The sequence below is a fragment of the Thecamonas trahens genome (assembly GCF_000142905.1).
Source record: "Thecamonas trahens ATCC 50062 unplaced genomic scaffold supercont1.4, whole genome shotgun sequence".
Taxonomy (NCBI): domain Eukaryota; order Apusomonadida; family Apusomonadidae; genus Thecamonas; species Thecamonas trahens.
In genome coordinates this window covers 434,514-454,976 of record NW_013657676.1, presented here as the reverse complement: position 1 = coordinate 454,976, position 20,463 = coordinate 434,514, and the positions used below count along the sequence as shown (strand labels likewise).

The window sequence follows — 20,463 nt, the reverse complement described above, 5'->3', positions numbered from 1 at the left end:
AAGACATTTGGCGGCCCCTTCGGCCATGCATGATCGCTCCATCTGCACAGCGCTCGCCATAGGCCTTCTGCCTGTGGATGCGTAAACATCAATTGCCGAAGCGCATTTCCCCAAGCTTGATCGCCGGGTGCCTGTGGATGCGTAAACACGGCGTACCGGAGCGCAATCGCCCATGCTTGATCGTCCTCTGCTGGAGGACACCGCCTCATCGCTGTCCCAAGCGCCCCCCCCCCCCCCCCCCCCCCCCCCTTGCCCCGCACACCTGCGGACCAACGGACCTTCGGCACATCTCGACCGACTCCTGCATCAGCCAATCAGCCAGCATCACCTGTCGTTGCACCCAGCCCAGTCAGGCATCATGCGTGTGGGTATGATAGTTGTGCTCCTTGGCATGGTGGTGGCTGTGGCTGGTCTCGTCGCTTTGCTTTGTGGTGGGCTGGTCAAGGATACGGCAGGACAGCTGCGGTATGGTGTCATGCTCGACGCCGGCTCGTCGGGCACCCGGGTCTACGTCTACACCTGGTATGCTAACCCGCCCGAGGATCGGACTTATCCGGAGGTGAACGCGCACCCAGTCTTTCTCAAGATCAAGCCAGGCCTCTCCGAGTTTGGCGGTGCGTCGGCAGCCGAGGTGCGGGCGTATCTGCGGCCACTGCTCGAGTTTGCCGACAGCCAGGTGCCGGACTCGAAGCAGTACCTCACGCCAATCTTTCTCCGTGCCACTGCTGGCCTCCGCCTGCTGCCACAAGTGCAGCAGGACTTTCTGATGCGCGAGGTGATTGCCTCGTTCAAGGCGCTCACCGACTTTTCCATCGTCCCGGGCATCCGCGCCGCCCGGGTCATCGAGGGCACCCACGAGGGCGCGTACATGTACGTGGCCGTCAACCAGGCGCTCGGCAACCTCCGCCGGACTGTGCCGATCAACGCTACCGTTGGCATTCTCGACTGTGGTGGAGCTTCGACTCAGATTGCCTTTGCCCCGCGGAATCTCTCGCCGTCCGACATTCCCAGCGCCTACACCGCCCCGTACACGCCGGGTGTGTACACCACCTCGTATCTGCTGTACGGCAAGAACCAGGCCCGGTACCGAATGTACAACGTGCTCAAGACCTTGCCTGATGCCGGAGTGCCGGGCATACCTAACGCGTACTACGATCCATGCGAGCCGCTCGGCGCCAACCATACCTCGGCCGCGGCAGGCATCACGCTGTTTGGCTCGTCAAACGCCACCCTCTGCGAGATGCTTGCAGTGCAGCTCCTCAACGCTTCCGACTCGTGTCCGTACACTAGCTGCGGCATGCAAGGTCAGTATCAGCCGGATCTCGCCCGCCACGGCCCGGAAACCGGCATCTTCTACGCCACTGACAACTACGCGGCTGGCGCTCGTGCTGTCGGCTTCGCGCTCAACACGACCCACACACCCGAGGCGTACCGCGCGGCAACCCGTGCGTTTTGCGCGCTGGATGCATCGGCCCAGGCGGCCGCGCTTCCGCCAGCTTACGACGAGGACCACCCGTGCTTCATTGCCATGTGGACCTCGGCACTCCTCCTCGAAGGCTACAACTTCGCGCCGTCTGCCCCGATCGCATTTGTGCAAGAGGTCAACAACTACGACATGTCGTGGACGCTCGGCGCCATCTTGTACGAGGCCCGAATCTTTGAGTATCCGGCGCTCAAACCGCGGCTGCAGCTGAAGACAGGCTCGGCTTACACGGCCGTCATGCTCGTCTTTGGGGCGCTCCTGCTCGCGGGCATTGCCCTTGTCGCTGTGCCGCTGCTTGTACGCGCCCGCCGGCGCCGTCCGTCCGACTACACCGAGTTTTGAGGCAGCTTGGCCTCCAGTTGATCACGGCGCGACACAGTTCCAGATTTTCAGCCCACCGCTGACATCGCCAGTAGCCACAACCGGCGAGCGGACGTTGAACGCCATCGCTCCCACAAACACGCTGTGCGCCTTGGTGTATGTCTTGACACACTTGCCGCTCGCCAGCGACCAGACCCTGACCGACTTGTCATCGCCACATGAGAGGAGGAACTCACCGCACGGGTGGAACGCGAGGTCGCGGACCCAGCCGTCGTGGCCGGCAAACGAAGCGACCAGCGCGCCGGCCGCGGCGTCGTAGACGTGGATCATCGCGTCGCGCCCGCCCGACGCCACATACTGTGCCGCAGCCACAGTAGGTTCATCAGCATCAACGCCCTGAAGCTTGGCGAGGTGCACGCTCGCAGTGGCCGGCGCAAACGCCACAACCTCAACCACGTGACTGTGGTGCGAGAGCACCGCCCGTGGGGCGCTGTCGTCTGCACCCCAAACGCACACCGTGTTGTCGGCGCCAGCCGAGGCGTACACCTCGCCGTTGGGCGCGACACTGACGCTACGCACCCACTCCGAGTGCCCGCTAAGAATCTTGACGCAGAACCCGGTGTCGAGCGTCCACACCCTCACCGTCGTGTCGCGAGACGCCGAGACTAGGTGCGAGGCATCGGGAGTGAATGCCACGTCCCACACATCGGCCTCGTGCCCCGTCAGCGACTTGAGCCGCTTTCGCGACTCCCACTGCCACACTCGGATGGACGAGACCGAGGCCGATGCCAGCAAGCTGCCGCTCGCATCAACCGCGACCGCCGACACCGCGCCCGACTCGCGGAGCGGCTTGCCCAGCGACTCGCCGGTCTCATAGTCGGTGAACCGCACCGTCGAGTCGTAGCCGCCGGTGACCAGCACGGGCTCGGTCGGGTGAAAAACGAGCGACGAGATCTCGTCGCGGTGCGCACGCATCTCGTACGTGGCCGTCGCCGCCGGGAGGAACCCAGCCTCGGCGGCGGGCTTGCGGATCGGACCCAGCGCCAGCAACGCCTTGGCCTCATCCAACTCTGCCTGTAGCATCCGGATCTTCTTGCTCAGCTTGAGCAACGAGGTCCACTTGCGCTCCAGTGACGCCGAGTACTTGGATCTCTTATCGTAGTCAACGCCGGCAGCCTCGACAAAGGCTTCGCCTACCCCCGGATACCCCGTATGGTACAGATACTCTGCCACAGCCACATTCCTGCCCATCCCCGACACCCCGCATCACCCACACCCAACCACTCCATCCTTGTATCAGTCATTCTGGCATCACACGCACACTTGGCACCCTCCAAGCCCGTCCACTGTCCAGTCTCCCGCACCACCCCCACCCCGCCTTCGCCCCCCCCCCCCCCTCCATATCCATATACCCTTCACCCCCCCCTCCCCCTCCTCCCCACCACCTACAGTCGCATCTTCTGCTTGTCCGACAGCGTCATGATCTGCCTCTAAACTGTCCCCAAGAGAGACAAGTGCTTCCCTATCCCTACCCCAAGCCTTGCCCCCACGCGGCCGGCCCGCCCCATTGCCCCCGTGCCCGTCCCCCGTGCTCCGTGACCCGTGCCTGCGGCCAAGGCGCTCCCCCCTCTCCCCCCCCCTCCCCCTCCCCCCTCCACCTCTCTCCACCCCCCCCCCCCCCCTCCCCTCTCTCCCCTCTTCAGCCTCACCTTCCTCATGTCGTCGTCCTCGCTGCTGGCCGCCGGCCTGCCGCTGTGGGACGCCTCGCTGCCTGTCGCCCCGTCGGCAGCAGAGACCGTGTCGGCCTTCTCCATCCCGCCGCCAGAGGCCACTCCCTTTGCTGTTGGCTCGTATGTCGGCGCAGTGGCCAAGGGCGGCTCGTGCAACTGTGATGTGGTTACTGTCTGCTTTCATGGCGCTGGTACACACACAGAGTGCATCGGCCACATCACCACCTGTGGCGCCACCGTCGACGCCGTCGCACGCGATCTGGCCGCGCCGGTCGTGTGCGCCACAGGTCTGGCCCTCTTGCTCACGCCTGAGATCACCGTCTTGGACGAGGCAACTGCCGCGGCTCTGGCTTCAAGCGACGACCCGGACATGTGCTACCCGAACGCGGCGGTAGGCGACCGGGTCGTATCTCGCGCCGCCCTCGACTCGGCGTTTGCATCGCATGCAGCCGCGCTCGCCGCCTGGGCCGACGCCAATGTCCCGCTGGCTGCACTTTGCATCCGCACAATGGCGCCTGAAGTTAGCCGCCAGGCCGCGGCCGCCATGGCCTACTCGGGCACCAATCCGGTGTATCTGCTGCCCGAGGCCGCCGCATGGGTTGCCAGCCTCGGCGTCAACCACTTGGTCATCGACCTGCCGTCGATGGATCGTGAGGATGACGGCGGCGGCCTCCGCGCCCATCGCGCGTTCTGGGGTGTCGATGTGGAGTTTAACGGGCCCGCAGACGCTGCAACCCGCTGCCGCGCGACCATTACCGAGATGGCCTACTTTGGTACCGAGCTCACCGACAGAGTCTACGGGCTCTCGTTGGGCATTGCACCCGTTACTCTGGACGCTGCCCCGTCGCGTCCGATCTTCTTCGACCTTCCGTCGCCGCCAAGCGCTTAAGCGACTTTCAAGGCGCATGCGTCACGGGTGCGGCATCGACGACGCCGCGCCGTCGCCAGAGATGGCGTCTGATCCGTGGCGCGCGTCACCCAGGCCGTCGTTGTCATCGTGCCCATGGCCTCCGCCCCCACTCTCATCGCCGTGCATGCACTCTTCCCCATGCACGTGTGCCCCCTCCTCGGCATGCTTCCGCCGTGCAGCCTCGATGGCCTTCTTCCGCCGCATCCGAATCTTCCTCATCCGCGTCTCGTAGTCGTCCGACATGTCTGACGATGCCGATTCAGACGATGACTCTCCAAACGCCCGTGGCTTGTGATACACACAGCAGACTGCCCCATCCCCCGCCTTAATGTGAGTCACTCTGCTCGACGTCGCCCACACCCCGACTTCTTCCCCTGCCTGACCACGTACTCTTCGAACTCTTCTTGTTGAGATGCTCGTTATCGACAACATCCGGCGCCCACTGGACTCTCCGCGAGGGAACTGCCGCCTCCGGCTCTGCATCATCTGCCGCCAGTTGAAGAACGAGCTCATTGGCTCTCTCTGTCGTCGTTGCCGCCGTTGTCATCGTCGTCGTCATCGCTGTCCGCGTCGACTGCATCACCACCGCTTGCTATTCCCCAGAACGCGTAAGCACAGAAAAGAGATAGAGCGAGGGGCAAAGAGTATGCGTATATCCGTGTGTATGCGCGCACCTGTGTGTGTGTGTGTGTGTATGTGTGTGTGTGTGTGTGGGTGCTTGTGTGCTTGTGTGCTTGTGCTTGTGCTCGAGACAAGAATGTCCACGTCCCCGATGAGGTGTCCCCACCTCCTGTCGCTCACATCCGCTCTGTCTGGGTTACTCCCGAGTGAGGCAGACCGAGGGATCCTCTCGCCTCGCCTTGCCTTGCCTCGACCAGGCCTGTGACTTGCCTCGACTGGCCTCGCCTGGTTTGCCTTGGACTATCTCTCATCACACATGGGCAACATCTCCTCCCTTCAACATCTGCATCCGCATCCACTGAACTCGTGCCTACACCTACCCGATCAACCATAGCTTGGCCTCATCATCGCTCTTCCCCCACGCCGCACCCTGGCCGAAGCCGGTCACAGTCACGCGCACAGCCGAGACGCGCACAACCACCTTACCTACCCGTGCCCACCCACACTCCACCCCCCCTCCTCATACCAATCCACCTCGCCATGCTGGTATGTAGTCCCTTACCCCCCTCTGCCACCATCTCTAACCACACCACACACGCCATACTCACCACCTTGCTCCCCCGCCACAGTCTCTCTTTACTGGACAGCACGTCGAGGTGGCGGTGGCGCTGGACGATGCAGTCACTCCGCGGAGGTGCGTGCCTCTGGCGCTAGACGGACAAGGTAAGCTGCTGCGAAGAGGAATGATGTTGTGTGTATGTGTGTATGTGTGTGTGGTGCAGGGATGGCTCACCGTATGTGCGCGTGGGTGGTGGGTGTAGACGAGCCCGTGCTGCTGCCGGTGGTGGTGAGCGGAGAGGCCATGTCTGGGGCGGTGACGGTGGACACGGCAAGGCCGATGGAGCACAACGGCATTGTCGTCGAGTTGGTGGGTGACATGGCCCTGTTCTACGACCGTGATTCGAGGTCGCAGTTTGTCCACGAGGCGTACGCGTTGGCTGATCCGGGGGAGCTGGCTGCGGGCGTGGCGCTGTTCCCGTTTGATTTCGGCGTCCCGCACTGCCCGCTCGAGTCGTACGCAGGCGCCAACGTGCGGGTCCGGTACGTGATCCGTGTCACGATTGTGCGGTCGCTTATGCAGTCTGTCGTCCACGAGCAGGAGCTCTGGGTTCACGTCTACAACAAGCCGCCGGCCATCAACAACTCGATCAAGATGGAGGTCGGCATCGAGGAGTCACTGCACATTGAGTTTGAGTACTCCTCGTCCAAGTATCATCTGCGCGACGTCATTGTTGGCAAGGTCTTCTTTCTCCTGGTCCGCGTGCCCATCAAGTTCATGGAGCTGGCCCTGACCCGGTCCGAGTCTACCGGCCTGCCGCAGGCTCAAGCGTACACCGACACACAAACGCTGGCCAAGTTTGAAATCATGGACGGCGCACCCGTCCATGGCGAGAGCGTTCCAGTCCGCTTCTTCCTCGGTGGCTTTCCGCTCACGCCGACCTACCACGAGGGCATCAAGATCTTCTCGGTCCGGTACTACCTCAACCTCGTTCTCGTCGATGCCACCGATCGCCGCTACTACAAGCAGCAGGAGATTGTGCTCTGGCGGCGCGATCCGCGCAGAATCACCCGGACCCGGACTCGCCGCACCCGCGTCCGCCTCCGTCCTGGCTCGCCCCCCTCCTCCCCGCCGCCGCCGTCTGAATCGGCGTCGAGCGGCAGGGCATAAACCGCCAAGCCCGGCCCGGCATGCCTGTTGGACCTGAGCCGCACGCACCGCACGGCGAGCTTCCCGGTGACGAGTGGCACCACCTCATCTCTCTTTGCGGTTGCCATGGCACTCATACACATTGCTCTTAGTCTGGTCGCCCTCCTCACCCTGGTGCTAGTCATGCCTGCGGCAGCGGCCGAGAAAGAGGCGCCGACGGTGCCGGGAGCCATGGCACTGATGACGGAAGACGCCGTCGACGCTTGCCGCTGCCTCCTCACCCGTGCCCTCGGCGTGCACGCCTTCCACCTCTCCAAGGCTGCCGACTCTGATGTCGAAGCCGATGCCGGTCGTCGAGCCGTGGTGGGCAAGAGCGCGCGGGCGGCGCTGCTGACGCCTGCGCTCTGCCGCATCGGCTCGCAAGACAACCACGTCTATCCGCTGTGCGAGCCGCTGCTCGCCCGCTACGGCGCTGCGCTGCGGGCCTGGCTCGACGACGCCGCTGAGGCGCTGGCCTACAGCCCGCACGATGCTGCTGCTGCTGAGGCTGAAGCCCGCGCTGCCTGTGTATCCATAATCGGCGACGGCATTCCGATCTCGCACGCCGTCTCGCATGCTGCGGCTCGAGCCGCCGCACGCCGCCCTTCGGCGCTGGCGGGCTCGGCGTTCGTGGCCGATGCCGCGAGCGCAACGCCTGAGAGCCTCGCAGCCGCTGTTCGGCGGCACGCAGAGAGCTACGAGAACCATGTCCGTGCCCGGATCCAGGAGACGCATGCGGCGAACAATGCGCGGAACTACGGCTCGCAGGCTCGAGGCGATATGGCCCAGGCCTCGCAGCAGATGGGGCATGAGAGCTTTGATGCTGCTGATGTCGAGAAAGCTATGGCACGGCTAGCGGCAGCACGTGCAGCGTTGGCGGCAGTGCACCGTGATCATGACGAGCTCTGACACGAACGACTGGCTTTACCTCTGCACCTGTTCCGCTACACGAGCTCTTCGCCGAGAATGTCGTTGAGTGTCGAGTATAGCTGGGCGTCGTCGTCGACGGTGGCCAAGGCGTCGGTAGCCGAGTTGCTGATAGTAAAGGCCAGCAGGTCGTCGAGATCGGCGACAGTGCCCTCGCCCATGACGCCTGTTAGCAGTTCGAGCTCCTCGAGCGAGTTGACCGAGTCGCGGACCGCGGGGAGAGCCGAGCCGGCGGCTCTGGGCTGTCGACAGTCAACGAAGCGCGCTTGGAGAGGCTTTCCAGCTGCAGCTCGACGTCAGCGTCGGCATCAGCAAAGTCAAGGTCGAGATCGTCCATGCCAAAGTCGGCGAGCATGGTGTCAAATTCGTCGGCTGTGGTCGGCTCGCGCGGGGCCAGCGCGTCGGCGTTGGCGGCAACCACGGGCTCGAGCTTGTCGCACAACTCGCGAACAATAAGTGAGGCTGGGCGGCGGTCGGCGGCAATCATCATGCTCAGTCGGCGGTCGCGAATGACCGAGACCGGCAGAATGGCGGCGAGCTCCTCGACAGTCTCGATGTCGAGACTCTCGTCGCATTCACGGGCGAGCTGGTGGTAGAGCTCGTCGACAAGCGTCGGCTGCTGCGGCGGGTCAGCCTGCCCGGCCTCGTTGGCGGGCTTGCGCGGCGAGAGGATGGCGTCGAGGGCAGCGTCGACCTCGGCCTCGGTCGCTGCAGCTGCATCGGCTTTCTCCTGCGCAGTTGGACCGCTGCCACTGAGGTCGAGTCCGAGATCCGGTCCCATGATGGCGTCAAGGGCGGCGCCGACCTCGGCCTCGGTCTTGGCAGCCTCCATCACTTCCTCTAGGTCTGAGTCGGAGCCCGAGTCTGTGACAAGCGGTGGCTCTGAGCCAAACTCGAACGAGCCGCTACTGGCTCTGTTGGAGTGCTCAACCACGGGATCGGGCACGGGATCCGGCGAGGGCTCGCTGGCGGCAGCCTCTGCGCCGCGCCCATCAACAGTGACGGGCGGCGCAGCCGGAGCCATGTCAAATGTGCTGTCGTACTCGGCGCCGTCGTGGAGGATGGAGAACAGGGTCTCAAACTTGATGCCACGGGCCTTGCGGCCACGAAGCGGCAAAAGTGGCGGCTCGGACTCAGCCTCAGCCGGCGGAGGCGACTCGCCAAACGAGCTCGGGCGCGACTCGGAGCCCGGATCTGGGATCTTCAGTTGCGAGACGTCGCCGAGGAGCTCGGCGTACTCGGACTCGGTGTGGTTGCTGGATGACGGCGGACGCGAGGCCATCGGCGACGGCGGTGGCTCGTCGATGCCGAGCTCGGCAATGAGGCCGTCGATTTTCGAGGTCGAGACCTTGCGTGGACGAAGGCCTACTTGGTCGCAACTCTCACTCGATGATGCTTGGTCGCCACCTGCCGCGCCGGGAAGGGCCAGGAAGCTCGCGGCAGGCTTGGAGGCAGCAGGGCGAGCCGGCGCAGCGGGGCTGACCTCTTGGGCGACGGGCTGGAGCTGGACGGTGGGCGAGATGCGGTTGACTAGAAAGTTGGTGAGTCGAAGAAGCGCCGGCGCGTCCCACGAGGCCGAGAGCTTGGCCAGGATCTTGAGGGCGGTGGAGCGCTGACCGGCAAGGATGCCGCAGGCGCGATCGACTTCGGTCATACGGACCAGAGTGGCGAGAGCGTACTGCTGAAGAGCAAGCGAGGGGCGGGCGAGGGCGCGGATGAGCGAGGTGGCATAGCCGCCGTCGCAGAGGAACTTTGCGACCCGCGGTTGGCGGGCCATGCAGGCGAGGACCTTGGCGGCCTGCTCCTGCTCGCGACCGCTTGTGGTGAGCGAGTCGGCGACGATGCAGGCGTGGCGCTCTGTGGAGAACCAGTCAAAGGGCTCATCGTCTGCGCCTTCGATGAGTTTGTCGATGAGGCTGAGGAGGGCAGCCCGGAGCGAGGCGCCGACGGCAAAGGTGCCTGCGGCGGCAAAGCCGGCGGCCCAAGCCGAGGGCAGGTCGCGGGTGCCACGGAGGACGGCAAGACCGATGGGGGTGGAAGCGAGGTGCGAGAGGAGGACGACGGTGATGGCAACCACAGGCAGAGGAGCAGGCGATGTGGTGGTACCGAGCTGTCGGGTGAGCCAGGCAGCGAGCCGCGGCGAGTGGAATCGCTCCGGCGTGGCCCGGACCCGGACCTCCAGCTGGCGCATGCCCGAGACCTTGCTCTCCATGTCGGGCGCCGTCATGACCATGCGGAGGATACCCGAGAGCGACGCGTCCATGGCTGCTGTTGTGCAGGGAGCGGAAAAAAGTGGTGGAGCGGTGGAAAGGTGTGAAGGTGTGTGAAGGTGAGGTATGTGTGTGTGTGTGTGTGTGTGTGTGCGGGGGGTGCGGGTGGGTGGAGGGGGCATGAGTGTGTCGTGTCTGTCTCGGCGCTCGGCGCACGCCCCTACCGGTTTCGGCGATGGCTATGAAGGAGGCAGACGATGGTTCGGGGAGGAGGAAAAGTTGCTTCGCATGGTTGCCCGCTTGGTTGTTTGACATGTGTTTAGACGTTGGTGTCCATGGTGAGCGGAGTGGAAAAGGTCGGAGCCTTGGCCATGGAGACCGGGGCCGGGCCGGCGGCGATCTCATAGCCCTCAAAGGGAGCGGCAGACATGTCCGCCGAGGGGCCGGGGCCAGATCCGTCGCGGCGCTTGTTGAAGAGGGCGCGACGGATGTCTTCGGTGAGGTACTCGTGTTGCTGAATGTGCAGGAGCTGGCGGAGGAGCTCAAGCTGGAAGTCCTGCAGATCGCTGCGGTAGCGCTCGGCAAAGGTGAGGAGGGCACGGTGCCAGACCAGCGGCATCTCCTGGTCGACGTCACGGAAGGTAACGAAGAACTGGACGAGGGCGTCGACTACACGGAGCGGGAGGGCGTACTTTTGTCGACCAGGGTGTGGAGCATGATGGTGACCGGACCCGAGTAGGGAAGCTCCATCATGCGCAGCATGGCGGCGGCCGAATGAAGCATGGGGATGCGGGACTTCTTGACGACCGAGGCGACAATGAGGGCCTCGCGGACGGAGCAGCCCTCTTCCAGCAGCGGAAGGAGAAAGCCCTTGTAGAAGGCGGCAGGCTTGTAGAGCGCCTTCCGGAGTGCCTGGTACAGGTGGAAGTTGAGCTTGCGATGCTCCGAGATGTCCTCGCGGACGCAGGGGAGGAGGACAAGGTTGAAGAACCGCTGAGCCATCTTGGCGTTGAGGTTCGAGGCAAAGACCTTGACGGCTTGGTACATGGCGTGCTTGGACCACTCGGACGGGTTGGTGATGAACACAATGTCCTCCCAGTTCTCGAGCGCAGGGATGATCTTGAACGCCTTGGGCAGCTTGCCCGAGCGGTAGTCCTTGAGCACACGCCCGACAATGCGGTAGGCCTTGACTACCTTTTTCGGCAGCGAGGCCCCAAGGCGCTCACCGACGTCCACGGCCGAGCCGCCGAGCGTGATGGCGCCCTCGCGCTCGCGCAGCCGCGCCTCGATGATGTCGGCCAAGTTGCGGGCCGGGGTGGCGCGGGCGCCGGACGACCCGGCAGTAAACATCGAGAGCAGCCGCTCGTCAGCTGGCGAGAGCTTGTCCACGTCGTTGAGGTAGTTGTCTTCGTCCTCGGAGAAGACCGAGTCCTCGCCGTCCGACTCGTAGGCAAACATCTTGGGCTCGGGCAAGGGATCTTCCGGGAACTCGATCGCCGCCGACGAGCCGCGCTGCATCTGCTCCATCTCCTCCTCCCGCCGCTGGTCCTCAGCCTGCTTCATGATTCGCTTTGCCAGCGCCTCTTCCACATACGACTCGTTCTGTTCCTCCCCCACACATGCTCTCATGTGAGTCGACGCCGGTCAGCCCGCCTCTCCTACTTCCCCCCCCCCATCCAGGCCAATCCTCCCATCCCGCCACCCCGCGGCAACCCCGACCCGTCCAGAGGCATGCGAACGAGCATGGCATGCACCATGTCCTTAGGGATGTAGAGGGGGGATTCTAACCTACGTACCGTTTCGTTGGCCGCCTCCTTCTTGCGAATGCGGCGCTTGCGGCGCTTGCGTGTGGCCTTGGCGTCGCCAGTTCCTCCGCCCGTCGCCGCCGCCTCTTCGTCGTCCACAAGGATCTCGTCCTTGCGCAGCTGGGTAGCCAGCGGGTCGTGCCGGGCCTTCTCGCCCGCACGGTTGGCACGATTACGCGGCATGACGGCTTTGAGTGTCGGGCACGGCGTTGAGTGTGAGGGTGGGCGGAGGCCGGTGGCTGGCCGGTTGGCGTGCTGGCTGGGCCACAGGCAGGATGGAAGGCTGAGGCCCACTTGCTCAGTCGGCCCCCGCCACTCCGCCCCGCCACCACAGACTGGCTGCCGACAAGTCGGACTGACGGGAGAAGAGTGCGATCAGGATGATGTAGGGGTAGAGGTAAGGGAGGGAGGGGGGGGGGGGGGGGGGTGGTGGAAAGGACGGACGGATGGACGGACGGACGGATGGATGGATGGATGGAGGTATGGGTGTGTGGGTGGGTGGCTGTGGTGCTCGGAGATGGCCAGGGGCGGCAGTGGCGGTGGCGCCATGCGGCCGGTGGTGGTTGGTGACTGCTGGTGAGGCGAGGTAACTTGTCTTGTGGCTAGAGGCAGAGTGAAGGAAGGTACAGGTACAGGAAGAGTGTACATGTGGAGGAATACAGCAGTGGTGGCTTTGGTGGCTTTGGTGGCTCTGGTGGCTCTGGTGGCTCTGGTGGACGGCGCGGGCGAGGTGGGCGAGGTCGACGAGGCGGTGGCGGTCGTCAAGGGAATTGTTCATATGGTCGTCGATGTCGGCGTGTGGGGTGACGACAACGCACTGGTGGCCCAAGCGGTGGCAGTGGTGGAGAAGCAGTTGCGAGGGGCAGGATATGCGATGCGGGCACCGGTCGTGGCACCGTCTGACTCGCTGCTGGGAGTGCTGGCTGGCGTAGCCGATCGCGCAGCTGCCGAGCCGTTCCCGCCCGGCCCTCCGCTGGTGGACGACTGCGGCGACGAGCCGTGGCTTGCCGAAGCTCGATCTATGTCTGGTGCCTCCCGCTACCATCATGTGGTGGCGGTGGCAGGGCTTGACGCGGGCCACAGTGTGGCGGCGGCCGGATCGGAGGCGGTGGAGGTAGTTGCCGGCGCCCTGGCGGCGTCGGGCACCTCGCTTACGCTTGTGGTGGTGAGCGAGAGGGGAAGCTTGGTTGGGTTTGGCAATCCCGAGGCCGACAGTGTGTACAATGATCTGACACACTTGTCGCTCGGCGCCACGCTTGCGCAGGTGGTTGCCGCTCGCGAGCCGGACGAGCCGCTGTCGCTGCAGGAAGCATGCCTTGCTCGCGGAGTGTGGACCCGGACTCTCTCTCTGCGCACGCTGTGTGCGCTCGACGCCGAGCTGGACTCTGCCGCAAGTGCTGCTGAGCAGAGGACATCGACACAGGCCACAAGCAATGTGCTAGACGCGTACGGAATCGACGCCTCGCTGTGGGACGACGACGACGATGACGACGAGGACGACGCCGAGAACGCCGAGGCAGAGGGCGGCGGAGCCGGTGCCGGCGGCCGCGACTCGACGGCGGCTCTGCGCTTCACGTCGCTCGAGCTTCCTGCCCCGCCTGGCAGGATGGACCAGGTCCTGGTCCCGCCGCCGGATGTGACGAAGCTGCCGTGCCTAGGGCACATGGTCGAGGCTCATTACCCGGCAGGGTTTGGGGCCAACGCAACGGAGCATCCGCAGTGGGACGACGTGCACCCGACGCTCACGCGTGAGGCGTTTGCATCTGAGCTTGCCAGCCGGCGCGGCGGGCCGAGCCGGCTCCGTCCGCTCCTCCTCACCTCGGCGCGGGCGCACTCGTACGGCAAGGACGAACACTCGGCGCGGCGGAGTGTGCCGGTCCTACAGTGGCATCCGGACGAGCCGTTTGCGGCCGAGTTTGTCCGCGGCTCGCATCCGGTCATCCTGCGCGGGACAGTGGCTGCACGGTGGGCAGGTGTGCGCAAGTGGAACGCAGAGTATCTCGGCGGGCGCGAGGACGCCCGGCCGATGCGCCAAGTCAAGATTCACCGCGGCGCAGCCTGCAACGACGTCGCCGACGGCAGCGGCGACTTTAAGTTCTACGACGTCGACTTGAAGCAGTCGATGGCGCAACTGCGCACGCTCAATCTGCTGACCGAGTACGAGGCTGTCAACTACACAGGGACGGACGGGGCGAGCCGGTTCTGGAGCGATGTCTTTGACCCGCCGGGTAACCAGCAGCTGCAACACTTTGCGGAAATGGATCCGCAGCTTGTTGACGACGTCCAACCGAACGAGCTGGTCTTCCGAACGAGGGCCGACGCCGCGCGGTTCATGCAGTACTTTTGGATCGGGTCGCACAGGACGGCGACGCATCTCCACTACGACATGGACTACAACTACTACGCGCAAGTGACGGGGAACAAGACCTTTTTCATGTTTCCTGACTACAGCCACAGTAGCATGCATCCGTATCCACGGATCCACCCGTTGTGGCACAAGTCGCAGGTAGACTTTGACGCACCGGATCTGGCCACGTTTCCAGACTTTGCACCAAACACGGTGGTGTACGAGGCCAAGCTTCAGGCCGGCGACGTGCTTTTTGTGCCGCCGTACTGGTGGCACCACGTTGTCTCGCACGCACAGTCGGTCTCGCTGGCGTCGTTCTCGCGAATGACTGAGACGTATGAGGTGATGAACCGGGTGTACGGGCTGCGGCTACCGATCGACGATGCACGGGCCAAGGCCAAGCCTGGCGTGCGAGCGCGTGTGGCGGTGGCACTTGTGCGGTCGCTCGTCGAGGCTGTGGTGGGTCCGGGGCGTGCGGGTCCGTGGGCGCGGGCGCTGGTGGCGTCGCGATACCACGCGTTTGCGCCCGACTTTTGGGCGGCCGGCGGATCGGCGGCGCCGACCGCAGAGCTGTGCGGCGAGAGCGAGTTGCTGCCGCGGTGGGCGGAGGCAGATATCGAGTCTGTGGCGAGCGAGGTAGCGACGCTGGTGTGGCACCTCGATCCTGTGCCGCGCGACGTGCTGTTTGGCGAGTTTGTGGAGGAGGTTGTGGCGTCCGCGGTTCATGTGGCGCACGTGAGCGCGTTCTTCTCGCGGTGCGTGGCGCGTTGACCGCTGCCGGCTCGGGGCTGAGCACGTAGCGAGAGCGTCGCGTGTTACTTAGGTGCTGCGTCAACAGGGCAGCTTACTTAGCGGGAGATGGGAGGAGTAGAGGTCGATTAGGCCTCGGCGTCCATGGCGGCCTTCATCCGGGTAAAGACAGCGCGCATGGCGTCATGGACCTCGGGAATGTCGGGGTAGATGGCGGTGAGCTTGGAGGTGTCAAGGGTGTTGTTGGAGCGCTTGCAGGCGAGAATGGAGTTGCACTCGTCGACGGTAAAGTTCTTGTAGGTGAAGGTCGGGTCGACGATCTCGGCGTAGAGGTCAAGGACCTCGTTGTGGGAGATAGCGCCCGGGTTGGTAAAGTTGAAGACGCCGGCGAGACCCTTCTCGATCATGTCGATGGAGACCGGGAGTAGGTCGTGCAGGATAGTCATCGAGTTGGGCACGTTGACGACCTTCTCGTACTTTGAGATCTTGGTGACAAACGACCGCGGGTGGAGATCGTCCGAGATGGGCATGCGGAGGCGAAGAACAAGGACGTTCTCGTACAGGCGCAGGTACTTTTCGACAACAGCCTTGGTCTCTGAGTAGAACGAGCCGTCAAAGTTGGGCTCGTCGTCCTCGGTAAAGCCCGACGAGCCGATGGGGTGGGCGTCGTCGTAGTAGTAGATGCACCCGGTGGCAAACATGGCACAGGGGATGGAGCGCTCGCGGGTGAGGTCAGCAAGGAGCAGTGTGCCTGCGACATTGACCCGGAGCACATCATGCTTGTGCGACTCGCACCAGTCCACGTTCGGCCGGCCGGTCAGCCCGGCAGCGTTGAGCACATACTTGGGCTGCACAGCATCGAGCTCGGCCGCCACCGCCTCACGGTTCTCCAGCCGCGACTCGGCAGCATGGACCGACTTGCCCTGCTCCTTCAGCAGCTCAATGAGCTTGCCACCAATCCACCCGGTCTTCCCAAACACCATGTAGTCGGCTTGAGTTGTCTCCGCCTGCACGTTCTCCGCCATAGCCCGTGGTGAGTCCAACTCTCAGCCCCCCCTCCACCGCCTTGGTGCTGTGGCCGTGTGCAGAGAGTGCGGTAGCGATCCCTCGCTCCGCCCCCCCCCCCCCCCCCCCGCCCCCGCCCTCGACCCCAACAACAAACAAAGCCGCCAATTGTGGCCCCCCCTTTCCCTAGCACGCCATTGCTGTCATTGCCATCATCGTCTTCTGTTGAATGCCTACCATGATATATGTCTGTTGTCAAGTGGTGGTGTTGACCCTCTGCCCAGGCCCCTCCCCCCCCCTCCCCCCCCACGCCCCTTCCACCGAGAGGGTGTGACGCGACCTGGCGAACGACAGTCGAGGGAATTTCCCCACCGAGTGACAATGCCCAATTCGCGGGTGGGCAGAGAGTCAGACAATGCGGGTCGGGCAGGTAATGGCATAGGTTTGGCGGTATCAATGACATGGCCATGACCAGGCCGTGGTTGCACCTGAGCGGGGCCTGTGGTGTGTGATTGTGTGTGTGATGGCATGGCTCCTTTGATCGCTGTTGGTGGTGAGTGGGTGGCGGAGATGGCGCTGTTGGGAGGCAGCTGGTGGCGGCGGCGGCGGGCCGAATTGGCCGAATGAGCTTCTTCGCCAGCGCGCGCCCAACCACCGACGACCACGGCGACAGCCCGCGAGACTAACTGACTAACTTACCGCCTTTGACCTCTGTCTGTGGTGTGTGTCACTTGACTCGGTTCTGCACCAGCCACCCACACATTCAGAGTGCTGTAGACATGGCTGACAACTGGGGCTCGTGGGAGACCGGGGCGGGCTGGGTGACGCCCAGCCAGTCGGCAACACCTGCTGCTGCTGCAGCTGCGCCGCCGGCGAGCGACGGGTGGACGACTCCTGCTGCAGCGGTGCCGGCTACCGTACAAAGATCGGGTGCGCCGACTGCAGTGGGTGCGGCAGCTGAATGGGGCGCGGCTGAAGGAGGCTGGTCGACGGCGACGCCTGTGGCATCAGCGACAACGACGGCGACGGGGGGAACGCCGGCGATGGGCGGGTGGCAAGCAACGACGACTGAGGCACCCGTGCCGACGAGCCAGAGCCAGGACGCTGGGTGGGGGATGGCCACACCAACGGCGGCGGCTCGCCCGTCGGCCGAGCCCAAGAGTCGGGCCCCGAGCCTGCCCGAACCGGCGGTGGCGGCCGAGCCGGCGGCGGCCGAGCCGGCGGCGACGATCGATGTCGCCGGCTTCCAAGCCCTTGCCGCGGCGGCACGGCCTCAGACCCGGACGCGCGCCGTGCGCGAGGTGGTGCGTGCGATGCGTGCGCTGGCCAAGGGCGGAAAGAGAGCGCTCGCTGCGCCGAACAAGGTTCTGGAGCTTAGGCTAGCGGTCGGCGCGCTGCCGCCGAGCTCGACGCGGAGCGAGCTGGTGGCTGCGGTCGAGGTGCTGGATGTGGCTGCGGTTCGTGCGTTTGCGGCAGCCGAGTCTGAGGACGAGGGCTTGGAGCTGCCTGTGGCGGCATGCGAGCGTGTAGCTGCACTTGTGGCTGCACTGTGAGAGGTTTAGAGTCTGGCCTCGCTCGGCGCGTCCGGCTTGGGCGGAATTGGAGGCGCGCCGGTGGGCAGCGAGGCAGGAGCTGCAGGGGAAGGAGGAGGCGCGGCGGCAAAGTAGCCGCGGCGGCCGGACGTGGGGGTCGGCGGCATGCCGACGCCTGAAGCGCCCGTCGAGCCTGTGGACGAGTCCGAGTTGTACCGGTGGTGGCGCTGCGGAGAGCGGAGCTTGGGGGTGGTCGGCGTGGCGAGCGGCGAGGGCGTGGTGAGCGAGCCGGTGGACGATATCAGTTCGCCCGAGACGTTGACCGAGAGGTTCTTGCCCTTGCGCTTGGAAAAAGTGGCCATGTTGTGCGCCAGATCGTCGTCAGTCGACGAGAGTGTAGCGATGGAGCCCGTCGAGTTGAGCCGGATGGGGACAGGCGGGCGGGAAGCGGCGGCAGAAGACGAGGCGCCGACACCCTTACCTGGCGAGCTGAGGTCGACCGAGCCGTCATCGACGGGCGAGGAGGCGACGGCGACGGCGGCGGCGACAACGTCGTCAAGCTCGCCAGAGTAGAGCTGCTGGATCCGGTCGGCGCCGACAACCCGCACCGGCCCACCGTCCGAGTTGATGGAGCCAAAGTCCAAGGCCGGCCCAAAGCCGTCGCCGCGGCCGTACATGATGTCTTCGACGGTGACCTGGAGCGAGGCGTGGAGTTTGGCGCGGCGGGCGTCGTCGGCGGCGGCGTCGGCTTGCTTCTTCAGCCGGGCCTCGCGCTGGAACGCGTCCTCGGAGCAACAAAGCCGCTTGAGCCGCGACGCAAGAAGGCCGAGACCAAAGCAGACCCCGGTGGCGAGCGCAATGGCAATGAACAGCTCGCGGTAGTTGAAGCCAGGGCAGTGCTTGGGAAGAAGAGTGATGTCGTTACCGGGGCAGGTGATCGACGCCGACGGCGAGGCAAAAGTGCACGTGTCGTCGCCCTTGCACCACACGCATCCCGCGTCGACGCACGACTTGCATGTCCCGTAGTACGGGCATGCCGTGGGAACTTGCTGTACAAGCGAGACCCGGCCGACGGAGAAGCCGTCGGGCGCAAATGGTGAGGAGATGAGCAACGCCGAGTGGGTCTGGTTCGACACGAACCCGGCGTAGGCCATCGAGTAGCCAAACCCGGCCTGGCTCCGCGCGCCATGGAGCACCGCGTTGGCCTGCTTGGTCGTCAGCCGGATCTGCGGGTGGTCGGACGAGACGTTGAGGCCATGGAAAATGACGAGTTTGCCGCGGAGTCGGCCGTAGTGCGGCATGGCGAGGACCAGATCGTTGATGCCGTCCGGGTTGAGCGACGGGACACCGAGCACGCCGCCGGCGACCATTTCGTTGCGCTCGACACCGGCAATGATGACATTGGCGGTCTCGCGAGTGTAAGGATCGTCGGCGGCGCGCGCCGAGCCGAATGGGCCCCAGAAGACGTACACCTCGCCGCGCATGACGTCGTCCGGATCCGCGTCGTTAAACGTCGGGTATTGGTAGCAGGCAATAATGACGTCGTTCTCGCCATCGCCGTTAAAGTCGACGACGTCGATGGCGTTGGCAAAGCCGTTGGGAATCATGAGCGTGATGTTTCCGCCACTCGGGACGGGAAAGACAGTTGAGATGAGCGGCCCCACAAACTGGGCCGAGATGCGGCCGCCGGCGTGCAAATCGTCGAAAATAAGCACCCGGCCCGCCGCTGAGCCATAGCCCGGCTCGGCAACGATGAGCTCATCGCCGGGCACGCCGTTGACGTCTGCACACCGCAGCGTGTCGGAAAACTTCGCGTCGACAATGGTGCCTTCGAGCGCGAGGCTCGCATCGGCCACCGAGTACTGGGTCCCTGTCAGCGGCCCGGTATACACAAAGATGGCGCCCTCCTTGGTGTCGGTGCCCGAGACATTGAACGTTGGGTCGCCGATCACCAGATCCATGCCGGGCACCGAGTCGACCTCGCACACAACAATGGCGTGGCCAAACGTCGAGCCTGTCGTCAACGGATCTCCGTTGAGCACAATGTCTGCGTCAGCGAGCGTGAGGTTGACCTTGCGCGCGCTCCCGTCCGGAGCCTTAGTGAACGGCCCAAAGAACACGTACACGTATGCTGTAATCGTCACCTGCGACGACATGATCAGATCGTCGTAGCCGTCGTGATTGACGTCGCCGGTCACCACCAGCTCGCCAAACCGAGCATGGTACGATCCGTTCACGCCCACCTTTGGCTGGAAAGAGAAGTCATAGTCGTCTGCCGAGGCCACCGCATCGAGTGGGCCAAGGTAGAGTGCCACAGGCCCTACATGCTTGGCCTCACGCGATGGCGATCCGTACTGCCGTGTAATCATGTCGGCGTTTCCATCGTTGTTGATGTCCTTGGCGTCAAAGACTTCGCGGCCAAACTGATTGTCTAACCTCCCCTCCCCCCGGAGTCCCAAAGTCATCATCATCATCACCAGTCAGTCCCATTCACACCATCACCAGGGCGACGCCATCAACCAAATGATGTCGCCATGTCGCCAGGTCACGCGGCAGCTATGGCCAGCCAGGCCCCCCCCCCCTCCCCCCTCCCTTCCCTTTGGTCCCCCATCCCCACCCCCTGCAACCTTCTCTTACCCCCCCCCCCCTCTCCTACCCCCTTCCTCTCCCCCCATTTGATGACAGCAATATGCACTGTGTGTGTGTGTGTCAAAGGGGGGGGGCAGGTTTCGGGTCCGGGTGATGATGGCACGCAGCACGTGCGAGTTTGAATTAGAAGCTTGCCGCAGCCATGGCTGGAGACGAGGTAGGGGATAGTGACGTACGGCCAGGAGGTCCAGGGATGATGTGATCTGTCTGCAGGCCGTAGAAGAGGCCGCGTCCATTGACGGCTATGGCTAGGATGACAACCAGTGCCAGTGAGTACACCAGCCGGAGCATGGTGCCGAGACAAGCGTGCAGGTATGGGTCGAGGTCGAGAGCGGATTGCGGAGGCATGGAAGCCGCAGCACGAGCCTGGCTGAATGCGGCGAGCGCCAGTTTGGAAGGAGAGGGAGCTGGTGTTCATTGTTGAAG

The 20,463-nt window shown here is 64.4% G+C and overlaps 11 protein-coding genes across 11 annotated transcripts; 6 read left to right on the top strand and 5 right to left on the bottom strand.

The window, feature by feature from the left end:
* Positions 1-358: 358 nt before the first annotated feature.
* On the top strand, positions 359-1,920 carry AMSG_01064 (uncharacterized protein; the record flags this gene model as incomplete). Its single annotated transcript, XM_013906783.1, has 1 exon — positions 359-1,920. One exon carries the CDS (start codon positions 359-361, stop codon positions 1,823-1,825), a length of 1,467 nt encoding a protein of 488 aa, XP_013762237.1. The 3' UTR covers positions 1,826-1,920.
* Positions 1,491-3,308, bottom strand: AMSG_01063 (platelet-activating factor acetylhydrolase IB alpha subunit). The gene is made up of 2 exons (XM_013906782.1): positions 3,254-3,308; positions 1,491-3,047 (listed from the first exon to the last, which is right to left on the bottom strand). The coding sequence occupies exons 1-2, from the start codon at positions 3,283-3,285 to the stop codon at positions 1,847-1,849; spliced, it is 1,233 nt and encodes a 410-aa protein (XP_013762236.1). The 5' UTR covers positions 3,286-3,308; the 3' UTR covers positions 1,491-1,846.
* A 563-nt stretch (positions 3,309-3,871) lies between these two features.
* AMSG_01062 (metal-dependent hydrolase) lies at positions 3,872-4,841 on the top strand. The gene has a single exon (XM_013906781.1). It carries the CDS (start codon positions 3,978-3,980, stop codon positions 4,674-4,676), a length of 699 nt encoding a protein of 232 aa, XP_013762235.1. The 5' UTR covers positions 3,872-3,977; the 3' UTR covers positions 4,677-4,841.
* Positions 4,842-5,895: 1,054 nt separating this feature from the next.
* On the top strand, positions 5,896-6,794 carry AMSG_01060 (vacuolar protein sorting-associated protein 26B-B; the record flags this gene model as incomplete). Its single annotated transcript, XM_013906780.1, has 1 exon — positions 5,896-6,794. The coding sequence occupies exon 1, from the start codon at positions 5,928-5,930 to the stop codon at positions 6,792-6,794; it is 867 nt and encodes a 288-aa protein (XP_013762234.1). The 5' UTR covers positions 5,896-5,927.
* A 105-nt stretch (positions 6,795-6,899) lies between these two features.
* Positions 6,900-7,924, top strand: AMSG_01059 (uncharacterized protein; the record flags this gene model as incomplete). Its single annotated transcript, XM_013906779.1, has 1 exon — positions 6,900-7,924. One exon carries the CDS (start codon positions 6,900-6,902, stop codon positions 7,719-7,721), a length of 822 nt encoding a protein of 273 aa, XP_013762233.1. The 3' UTR covers positions 7,722-7,924.
* Positions 7,757-10,002, bottom strand: AMSG_01058 (uncharacterized protein; the record flags this gene model as incomplete). The annotated part of the gene is made up of 2 exons (XM_013906778.1): positions 7,757-7,981; positions 8,035-10,002. 2 exons carry the CDS (start codon positions 10,000-10,002, stop codon positions 7,757-7,759), a joined length of 2,193 nt encoding a protein of 730 aa, XP_013762232.1.
* Positions 10,003-10,241: 239 nt separating this feature from the next.
* On the bottom strand, positions 10,242-11,965 carry AMSG_01057 (bystin). The gene is made up of 2 exons (XM_013906777.1): positions 11,746-11,965; positions 10,242-11,551 (listed from the first exon to the last, which is right to left on the bottom strand). Exons 1-2 carry the CDS (start codon positions 11,935-11,937, stop codon positions 10,619-10,621), a joined length of 1,125 nt encoding a protein of 374 aa, XP_013762231.1. The 5' UTR covers positions 11,938-11,965; the 3' UTR covers positions 10,242-10,618.
* Positions 11,966-12,510: 545 nt separating this feature from the next.
* On the top strand, positions 12,511-15,032 carry AMSG_01056 (transcription factor jumonji jmjC domain-containing protein). Its single transcript, XM_013906776.1, has one exon. It carries the CDS (start codon positions 12,533-12,535, stop codon positions 14,870-14,872), a length of 2,340 nt encoding a protein of 779 aa, XP_013762230.1. The 5' UTR covers positions 12,511-12,532; the 3' UTR covers positions 14,873-15,032.
* Positions 14,890-15,876, bottom strand: AMSG_01055 (NRS/ER protein; the record flags this gene model as incomplete). Its single annotated transcript, XM_013906775.1, has 1 exon — positions 14,890-15,876. One exon carries the CDS (start codon positions 15,874-15,876, stop codon positions 14,980-14,982), a length of 897 nt encoding a protein of 298 aa, XP_013762229.1. The 3' UTR covers positions 14,890-14,979.
* Positions 15,877-16,971: 1,095 nt separating this feature from the next.
* On the top strand, positions 16,972-17,409 carry AMSG_01054 (uncharacterized protein; the record flags this gene model as incomplete). Its single annotated transcript, XM_013906774.1, has 1 exon — positions 16,972-17,409. One exon carries the CDS (start codon positions 16,972-16,974, stop codon positions 17,407-17,409), a length of 438 nt encoding a protein of 145 aa, XP_013762228.1.
* A 5-nt stretch (positions 17,410-17,414) lies between these two features.
* On the bottom strand, positions 17,415-20,340 carry AMSG_01053 (uncharacterized protein; the record flags this gene model as incomplete). The annotated part of the gene is made up of 2 exons (XM_013906773.1): positions 20,214-20,340; positions 17,415-19,819 (listed from the first exon to the last, which is right to left on the bottom strand). Exons 1-2 carry the CDS (start codon positions 20,326-20,328, stop codon positions 17,415-17,417), a joined length of 2,520 nt encoding a protein of 839 aa, XP_013762227.1. The 5' UTR covers positions 20,329-20,340.
* Positions 20,341-20,463: the final 123 nt, after the last annotated feature.